The following is a 10,124-nucleotide window of genomic DNA, read 5'->3' on the forward strand; positions in this document are numbered from 1 at the left end:
TCTCCTAGATTGTTTTCTCTCTCTCGCAGGCTGATGACAAACTATGTGACCTTTGTGGTTGGCGAGGTCCTGCTCCTGATCCTGACCGTCTGCTCACTGGCTGCCATCTTTCCTCGGGTAAGAAGCACTTTTCCTTTTGGCTCAGAGCTGTCTGGAAGTGAGCATCGCTCCCCGTGAAAGTGCGTATTGATGGAGTTGTGTCCTGTCAGATCCTGACAAGTAGAGGACTTCCGTTGGGGTGGCTCAGGCACTCATCCATTCATTCATTATACACGTCTTCATTATCGGCTCTGCACCCACTTTGGGCCAGGCCCCGGAGCACGCGTGGGTGGGTGAGCCAGAGTCTACATAAATGGGAACCTGTGTAGAAAAGCAGTGAAGGCCCAGCTAGAAGGTGGAATGGCTCCAGTTGTGAAAGACCCTGAAAGCCACACACAGGGATTGAGACTTTCTCCTATAAGCACTGGGTGTCAGGCAGAGTTTTTGATCAGAAAAAAAAGGGAAAAGCAGCATTTTAGGAAAATTAATTTGGCAGGTGGCTTGTGAGTAACTTGGGGGATTTAGGTACACTGACCCAGGGAAAGCAGGAGTACGTAGCCAGGCAAAGACGGCCGGCCCTGAAAATTCTCCCCCAACGTGGCTTTGCCGCCCAGCGACAGTGAGCGGACTGCTGCTGGTGGTGCGGCCCACAGGCTCAGGCCGGTCGCCGCGCAGCTCTGGGAAGGGCCCTGATACCTGGCAGTCGTGGTGTGTCACCTGCACATCCAGCAGGACGGGCAGACAGAGCCGGGACCCGCGCACCTTCTCGGTTCTGCCGCAGCCAGGTTTTGGTTGACGCACGCACGCGGCATTACTTTCCAGGTTCCTGGGAAGTATGGGAGCAAGCAGAGTGGTTAGCAGTCATGTTTACAGGGGGGAAAGCCGTCAAGACACAAGGGCCTGGAAATTCCATCCTTCTAGGCCTTTCCTAAGAAGATCGTGGCCTTCTCGACTTGGATCGACCGGACGCGCTGGGCCAGGAACACCTGGGCCATGCTGGCCATCTTCATTCTGGTCATGGCAAACGTCGTGGACATGGTGAGCCCCTGCTGTCCTGTTGAAGGGACGCCCACTCTCTGGATTAGCCTGCGTGAGCAGTTGCCAGCCCATTTCCCCACCCCCAGTAGACACAGGTTTGGAGTGGCACTTAGGTTCCTAAATGATCATCCTGGCCAAACGGCGGGGTCTTATCCCCGGGATGCCTCTGAGGCTGCCTTGTCTTCCCCAGTTCCTCACTCTCCCCGGGTCCAGGAGCCCAGCGCCAGGCACCAGCTCCCGTCTGGGTGGTTTACATATGTTGTCTCATTTAATCTCTGTAACAATCCCGAGAGGTCGGTATCATCTGTAGTTTCATGTGAAAAAAATGATGCTCAGAGAGGTTAAATCACTTGTTTTAGGTCACACAGCCAATAAGTGTAACAGAGTGGAGAATTGAAGCAGTCCTAAATCCCTGTCCTGTGTTTTCTCTCTCCATGTCTCACTGTTCAGGGGCCCCAATACTCCTAAGCTTTCTGTGTATCTTAAGTATTCCCTACAGTGTGGCTAGCATCAGGCATCCATCAGGACGAGGGAGGTAAACCGGCTCCACCAGAGGAGCGCTCCTGTTTGGCCTTCATCCATTTGAACAAGGCCACACCTTCCAGAGGTGGGTCACTGGGACGGCAATTTCACTGAGCCCAGATGGCTAGCGGTAGACGAAATCCTCTGCTCTGTTGTCCTCAGTTCACGCGGGTCCCGTGAGGGGGCAGCAGAGGCTTTCTTGGGGAGAAGGGATGGCAGTGGGAAGCCACCAGCCAGTTCCTGAACACTGGGCACTTGGAGCTGTCACTGGTGCTCTCTGGTCAGGCCTCCCAGCTCCCTCCAATGTTGGTAGTACTGTACTAGATACACTCTCAGAGTCCTGCTTTTTGCAAATATAATGTTATATTATTTGCTTTATTTTTAACAATTGAAGCATGGGAGAAAGGTCAGCTTGGAGACTTATTCTGGTAGCAGTGTATGTGAGAAGCCCTAGGGCCAGTTGATCCGAAGTCCAACAGGAATGGAGTTAGGAGCTCCAGAACCTGACACGCCCAGGGGTTGCTGGTGGCCACAGGGCAGGGAAGAAAAGGCCTGGGCCCCTTGCGTGTCAGGACACCCCCCTGAAGCCTGGTGCCGAGGTCTGGGGGCCACTGTTTGACAGGGTCATGGACACTGGCAGGACATCTGGAAGTCCTGTGGAGGGGAGAAAAACTAGGGAGGTGTGAAACTTTGCACGTGCTAGACTCCCATGCTGAGAGCCTCCCCAAAGCCAGACAAGCGCCAGTGGGTGAACATGAAGAAAAGTAGGTTCGATTCGGTTTATGGATGCACTTTCCATTGACCACGTCTGCCCAGCAGTGGGACCGGCGACCAGACTCCAGAAATGAAGGGTTTGAGTGGATACTGGCTGCCGTCGCAGTGAAGCTCTGAGGGGCAGCCTGGCTGGCTCACGGCCCCTCCGGAAGCAACAGAGTGCTGTGGGCAAGTGCACGTTGGGTTTGAAACCTAACGAGCGGACTCCTGGTTCTGGCTTTGCTGCTTGCTAATTGCATCACTTTGGGCAAGGGCGGCCTCTCCGAATTTTCCCTATGATGGTGGCAGCACTAAAATACTCAGAGAATTTTCATGACCATCAGAGGAGATGATGGTAAAGCTCTTAGCAGGAGTTAACTGACTTTTGTATTACTGTGCCCTGGTAAATTTTTCTTCTTTCTCGGTGTTTCTGAGGGAGCCGTGGGAAGTGGCAGCTGCCACAGCCCCGCCTTCTCTGACCAGTGTCTGCTGTCCCCTTGCACCCCGTGCTCTCCCCTACGGTCCTGGCCTCCAGCTTAGCTGTCTCCAGTACTACATGGGACCCACCAACGGCACCTCAAGGGTGCAGATAGAGGACGGCTGCGTGGAGAACCCCAAGTATTACAACTACGTCGCTGTGCTGTCCCTGATCGCCACCATCATGCTGGTGCAGGTCAGCCACATGGTCAAGCTGACACTCATGCTGCTCATCGCAGGGGTTGTGGCCGTCATCAACATGTACGCCTGGCGCCCCATCTTTGATGAATACGACCGCAGACGCTTCCAGGAACACGAGTAAGATGAAGCCTGTTTGGGGATCTGCATAGTCTCCTTCCTCCCACCCCCCAGGCCCCGTTTCAAGGTCATGGGTCTGCACTGAGCTGGCCGTCTGTCTCTAGGGCTCATCCACGGCTTGTATGGGAATCAGGGTTTGTGGTTTCTCACAGACGGGCCACTGGTTGGCTGTGATCCCAGGACACATCCTTCCCCTTCTTGAGGAGTTGAAGATCTGGGTCACGTCAGTGTTTGGCTGGGCACCAGTCTGTTGTACCCGATGGGGCCTGAGTGTGCTATTATCTGTCCCAACAGCTTTCCGATGGTGGCCTTAGAGAAGATGCAGGTACTTTCCAGCCCTGGGCTCAATGGCACTGACAGGTAAGGGTGACCACTTTCCCATCCTGGTCTGTGTTTTCGGCCCCTTTCTTCTAGAGGCAGGGAATACAACAGGCCAAGGCCCCATGGTCTCATCCTTCCAGAGGCACGTGACGTGGGATAGTCAGGCCGGAGAAGTGAGTGTGTGTTTCTGTAGGGAGCCTGCAGCAGACTTTAGTGCTCATCTGGCCACGCTGGCCTCTCCTGAGTCAAAGAGAGCGAGGCCTGGCGAGCAGTGTGGTTTAGAGGGTGGGACAGAGAGCAGGCTGGGCTGAGGTGAAAGGAGAGCAGCCAGGTGGAGGACAGCTGCGTTTACTGGCTGGCAGGACAGACGGCAGAAACAGGAGCAGGAAGGAACACTGTTGCATTCAAACTAGAAGACCTGGATTCTGAACCCTGCCGCAGTGATTCTCTGTGGGGCCTCAGGCAGGCCACTTTTCCTGAGTCTCAGTTTTCATCTCTTGAAGAGGATATCAGACTAGAAGTTCTTCAAGGTCCCTTCTAGCTCTAAAGTTTTAGAATTGTATGATTCAGTGACTTGACTAGACTTTTAAGTAAGTTTAAAAAAAAAAAAAGATGACCTACAGAAGGTGGGTAGAAGACTTGAAGAGCATTTCGCAAAAGAAGAAATCTAACTGGGCACTAATAAATGAAAGGCATTCAGGTAACCGAGGTCATGCAAATTAAGACCACTGTGAAAGACCATCACACCCCTATCAGTTTGGCGAAAATTAAGAAGTCTGATCACATCCTGTATAATAATGGTAATGCATACATTCCTGGTGGGAGTATAAACTGGTACAACCATTTTAGAAAACAATTTGGAGTTAATTAGTACAGTTGAAAGTAGACCTATGACCCAGCAATTCCACAGCTACGTGTACAGCTTAGAGAAACGAATGCACATATATGTCCCAGGATACATAAGAATGTCCGCAGTTGCATTGTTTATAATAGCCACACACACCTACAAACATCCAAAACAAATGAGAACGACCCAAATGACATCAACAACGAACAGATATATAAATCGTGGTATAGTCATATAATAGAATACTGTACAGTAATGGAAATGATGTACAGCTCCACACAAAAATATGGGTGACAGTTATACAAAAGCATGGTGGAACTGTGCCCTCATCCCATCACTGAGATGTTAGTTAGTCCCGTCTCCAGATTCCTAGATGGTTGCAGCTACTTCTGTGATCAGTCAGGTGATGCAGTGTTTATTCAACATCTGGGGAGCATCCCCGAAGGCCTGATGTGGATTCCAAGTCCAGCCGGGAGGAGCCAGGAGTTGGTTGGCTGTTAAGACAAAAACCCAATGATTTCAGAAAGCTTTACTGCCCGGTGGGCATCCGGACTTGATGCAAAGGTGCTTAAGCTGCTGAGAAAAGTTTCTGGGTGACAGGAAACAGCACAGCCAGATTAGAGGGAATAAGGCTCCCTTGTCAGCGGGCAGCACGGTGCCCTTCAGCTGAATTGTCCTCGGTCCCACAGGCTGCCCCTGGTGCCATCCAAGTGCTCGATGACGGTGATGATCTTCGTCATGATGCTCAGTTTCTACTACTTCTCCCGCCACGTGAGTGCCTGCACACCCTCCTCTTCTGCGCAGACCTTTTGGGGCCTCTGGAGAAGCAGCCCCAGGACCTAGGAAACCAAGCTCCTGGGGAATGCTGGTTTCCTTACCCCACATGGCATGTGACCCTGGTCAGGCCACCACCTCTGCCAGTTTCTGGTTTCTTCCTCAGTAGTACAGGAGCAACAGTTCTTACCTATTCCCTCTGACCTCCTGCGGGAAACTGAAGGAAGCCTGGGGGAGGGGCACAAAAGCCTGGATAAAATCTCTATTCCCTAGGCCAGCGGCTCATGGATCTCCACTCACCCAGGCTCTGAGGGTCACTAACACACTGACTACGGAGCCAGAAAATAAAGGGAAAGAAGCTGATGACGTTTTTGTTTGGTTAAAAGGAAAAAGAGGAAGAGAGGGAAGGAAGTACCCTCGTGAGAGACTCACTTCCCTGTTAGCTCAGGTGCCACCCAGTGGCTTGTCGGGGAACTACAGCCACCCCCAGCCACTTCTTGACGAAATGGAGCCTGCTGGAAATGGGGACGACTCCTCCCTGGGCTAGGAGATCCCACTGCTGCCACCACCCACAGGGCAGACCTGTAGCTAAAATTATGTCCCAGGACGCCCCACACATCCAGAATACCTCTCACATCTTCCTGTAACCAAAGGGGCTGGGATCCTCACTGCACCTGTAGGGTGGCCTTTTTGATGAGGTGAACCTTTCTGGGTCTCATTTCCCTTGCCATTAGCCGTTTTCCTTTCAGTCTTTCCATGTTGGAAATAAGTTCACATTTTTCGTCTTCCTATCAAATGGCCAGCTTTCTCTTTCTTTCTTTCTTTTTTTTTTGGCTGTGCTGAACAGCTTGTGGGATCTTAGTTCCCCAGCCAGGGATTGAACCCGGGACACGGCAGTGAAAGCACTGAGTCCTAACCACTGGGCCAGGAGGGAATTCCCTCAGATGGCCAGCTTAGAGCTCACACCTTACCTATGTCTGTGTCCATAGGTGGAGAAGCTGGCACGGACACTGTTCTTATGGAAGATTGAGGTCCACGACCAGAAGGAACGTGTCTATGAAATGAGACGCTGGAACGAGGCCTTGGTCACTAACATGTTGCCTGAGCACGTGGCACGCCATTTCCTGGGGTCCAAGAAGAGAGACGAGGTGAGGGGTGGCCCTGTGCTGGAGCCACGAGCCTGTGTGTCATCTTCTGGCTTTCTGTCTTCTTATGACATGGCCTGGGGGCCCAGGTAGGGCTGGACCTACCCAGCACCACAATACTAGAAGCAAAAGAATAATTTCACAGGCTTGGTAAAGGGCACTGCCATAGACATTGCTTCCATGGGCCACACACCTCTGGGAGGCCCATTTAAGAAGCCAAGGCCTTGGTGGAGCCCACCTTTCTGCCGACCATGATCATCTCAGACTGGTTCTCATGCCTCACTTCCCAGCTCCACCCCACCCTCTTCTCAGAGCTGGAGCTGTTGCAGGGACTAGTGAAGCTCTTTTTTAGTTATTAATTGTTGTGATGAGCTACTTTCTAATAATTCAAAGTTTGGACGTGTGTGTCCAAAAAGCTGAGTGCACATGTCATGGGTATGGAAGACAGATTCATTTCTGTAGCACATTATTCACTTAGACTTTTTTGAGCACTTTGGCCCCGCCTCTTTTTAGGAGCTGTACAGTCAGTCTTATGACGAGATTGGAGTCATGTTTGCCTCCCTGCCCAACTTTGCTGACTTCTACACAGAGGAGAGCATCAATAACGGTGGCATTGAGTGTCTGCGCTTCCTCAATGAGATCATCTCAGATTTTGACTCTGTAAGTGACCATCCTGCGCCCCCCTCCTCCTGCCACAGAGCCAGCCCTTCCAGATTGCAGCCCAGGAAAGGCTGCAGAAGTCAGAGGGAAGTTAAGAGAGTTACTCTGGCTGTGTTTCCCCATAAAAGCCCCTCCGCGTAACAGAGGGGCTTCTCCAGCCATCTGGAGATGTTGGGTCCCAGGTGAGAGCCTGGGAAATCACCTACAAGTTCATAGGTCTGGCCAAAACAAGATCCTGAGGCTCCTCCGATTCCTCCTACCCTCAAATTCAGATTCAGTAGACATTTATCAGGTAACTTGTATACCAGGGGAAATGCTTTTACATAGATGCTCACCCACCCTAGGAGACTGGCACTTCCATCCCAGTGTTAAGGTGGTAGAAACTGAGGCTCAGAATATCGGGACATTGGCCCAGGATCATGTGGCAGATGTCGGCTGGATGAAGCTGTTACAGGAAAACATCTTAGATGTCTCGTGGGCTTGCTGTAAACAGGCAAATCTGTCATTTAGTTGTGGCTCATTCATCTCTGTCGACTGCTGACAGTTCTGTCTTCCTTACTGCTGGCCTCAGCTCCTGGACAATCCCAAGTTTCGGGTCATCACCAAGATCAAAACCATTGGCAGCACCTACATGGCAGCTTCAGGAGTCACCCCAGATGTCAACACCAATGGCTTTACCAGCTCCAACAAGGTAGCTAACCAGCTCAATGTCTAGAGGAGATGGGGCAAGAGAGGGGCAGCCTACACGTAGCACGTGGGAAACGATGTCATAATAAAAGTAGCTGCCATTAAATACTGTTGTGCGAAGGGGTCACAGACACACACCCAACTAGCACCACGCGGTGCAAATATAAAACCAGGTTTACGAGTTTAATAAGCAGAGAGAGGGGAACACACATGGCCCCCCACTGCTGTTCCACAGCTTAGGCCGGGCGTGAGATGGTTTAGGTAACTGTGGCCATATCCTCTTTTTTTTTTTTTAAATTTATTTTACTGAAGTATAGTTGATTTACAATGTTATTTGTACTGTACAGCAAAATGATTCAGTTATACACATATACATACATTCTTTTTCGTATTCTTTTCCATTATGGTTTATTACAGGATATTGAATATAGTTCTCTGTGCTCTACAGTAGGACCTTGTTTAACCGTTCTCCATATAATAGTTGGTATCTGCTAACCCCAAACTCCCAGTCCCTCCCTCCCCAACCCCCGACCTCCTTGGCAACCACAAGTCTGTCCTCTACATCCATGAGTCTGTTTCTGTTTCATAGATAAGTTCATTTGTATCATATAGATCCCACGTGTAAGTGATACCATACGGTATTTGTCTTCCTGACTTACTTCACTTAGCATGGTAATGCTTCACTTACTTCACTTAGCATGGTAATCTCTAGGTCCAACATTCATGTTGCTGCAAATGGCATTATTCATGTTGCTGCAAATGGTATATATGTACCACATCTTCTTTATCCATTGATCTGCTGATGGACATTTAGGTTGTTTCCATGTCTTGGCTATTGTGAATCGCTACAGTGAACATTGGGGTACACGTATCTTTTCAAATTAAAATTTTCTCCAGATATATGCCGAGGAATAGGACTGGAGGAACATACAGCAACTCTATTTTTAGTTTTTTGAGGACCCTCCATAGTGGGGTCCAACAGTGTAGGAGGGTTCCCTTTTCTCCACACCCTCTCCAGCATTTGTTATTTGTAGACTTTTTAATGATGGCCATTCTGACTGGTGTGAGGTGGTACCTCATTGTAGTTTTGATTTGCATTTCTCTAATAATTAGCAATGTTGAGCATCTTTTCATGTGCCTGTGGCCATGCCCTCTTAGTGCTCTATACTTTCATAAGAACCGGGGAGCAGGAACTATCTACACAGTTATGTAACAGTGAAGATGTCTGGGCTGGGGAAATGGTTTTGTTAGGAGAGGGGAGTCGTTAACGCTCACTGGCTGACAGATTATTCTCCAGTTAGCTCAGCCCTGTGAGGCCAGCTGTGCTTAGCGCCAGAGGGAGAGGAAATGAACTGTGGGGACCCTGGTCCCAAGGGCCGTTCTTAAAACATTACCCTAGTTTATTTCACAACTGTGCTGTACAGTGTAAGTCCTACTGCCATCTCCACTTTATGGATGAGGTTAAAGAAACACATCTAGAATGGTCATCACCCTCGAGTGCTTACAATTACTTGAAACAAAACGAGGACAACGATACAAAATTCAAAGGCCAGGTTCAGACAGGGTGGTGACACGACCCTGCCAGATGCATGGCAGACAGCAGCTGGGCTGGGAAGGATTTGCCTTCCCCACCACCTCTGCCCATCCTTGCCCTGGACCCAGAGGGACCCAGGTGAGCTGTCACAGTGACAAGTCAGAGCTAAAGAGGTCCCTGGCTCCCCTGTGGGAGGAAGTGCAGAACAAAGCCTGTAACTAGCAGGTGAAGGGAGGAAGGCGCCCGGCTGGCCCTGGCGCTCACGGTTGCTTTCTCGTGCAGGAGAGGTCAGACAAGGAGCGCTGGCAGCACCTGGCGGATCTGGCCGACTTCGCACTCGCCATGAAAGACACGCTCACCAACATCAACAACCAGTCCTTCAATAACTTCATGTTGCGCATCGGTAAGGCCTCTCGGCTCGCCCACTCCTGCCGTGCTCCCCCTAGTGCAGGGGGCTCGGCAAATCGGGGAGGACGGGGCTTAGAAACACCTGAGGCGTTTGGGCTGCGGAGGGTCATACTCACCGAGCTGGAAGGGACCTTACCGGTCTTTAGGTTGATGATCGAACTGAAAGTGCGATGAAATGGTCAGCCATCCCTGTCCCACGCTGTTGACGATGATGGCCTTCCTTCTGAATCCGGCTGGGACTTGAGTTTGTCTACCTTTCCAGAAAATCTTCTGTGCCTGAGGGCCTTGTTCACCTCAGTCCAGCCTGTTAGGATTCATGTCACCTGCCACCCACTACTGGGAAGGGGGTCTCGATCCTGGGCAAGGTCACAGGAGACTTGAAGTACCAGGTGTGCCAAGAGAGAAACTGGCAACTTCTGTCCTAAATGAGTTAGTATATTGGGGTGGCTGACATTTACCGAGCACAGAGCGAGGAGGGTGAGAAGGACACGTGACTTCTGTCCTCCGGTAGCTTAGGCTTGACGAGGAGTATGTTACATAACTAGGAGCTTTGTGGTTGGAGCCAGGTGACAAATTCCGTGAGAAGAGTTGGTGGCTTCTG

General features: G+C 50.7%; 1 protein-coding gene across 4 annotated transcripts in view; it reads left to right on the forward strand.

Annotated features, from left to right (window-relative positions):
* Window positions 1-10,124, forward strand: part of ADCY3 (adenylate cyclase 3) — an 81,414-nt gene that overhangs the window by 70,082 nt on the left and 1,208 nt on the right. For all 4 annotated transcript variants that reach the window (XM_029232092.1, XM_029232090.1, XM_029232091.1 and 1 more), the window contains 9 exons: window positions 30-117; window positions 961-1,077; window positions 2,888-3,147; window positions 3,442-3,507; window positions 5,005-5,086; window positions 6,079-6,237; window positions 6,748-6,894; window positions 7,466-7,585; window positions 9,398-9,518. In XM_029232092.1, coding sequence (XP_029087925.1) covers window positions 30-117; window positions 961-1,077; window positions 2,888-3,147; window positions 3,442-3,507; window positions 5,005-5,086; window positions 6,079-6,237; window positions 6,748-6,894; window positions 7,466-7,585; window positions 9,398-9,518 — 1,160 coding nt within the window. The remainder of the gene's footprint in view (window positions 1-29; window positions 118-960; window positions 1,078-2,887; window positions 3,148-3,441; window positions 3,508-5,004; window positions 5,087-6,078; window positions 6,238-6,747; window positions 6,895-7,465; window positions 7,586-9,397; window positions 9,519-10,124) is intronic.

This window comes from Monodon monoceros, unplaced genomic scaffold (assembly GCF_005190385.1).
Source record: "Monodon monoceros isolate NGI ecotype Baffin Bay Population unplaced genomic scaffold, NGI_Narwhal_1 Super_Scaffold_19, whole genome shotgun sequence".
Classification (NCBI taxonomy): domain Eukaryota; kingdom Metazoa; phylum Chordata; class Mammalia; order Artiodactyla; family Monodontidae; genus Monodon; species Monodon monoceros.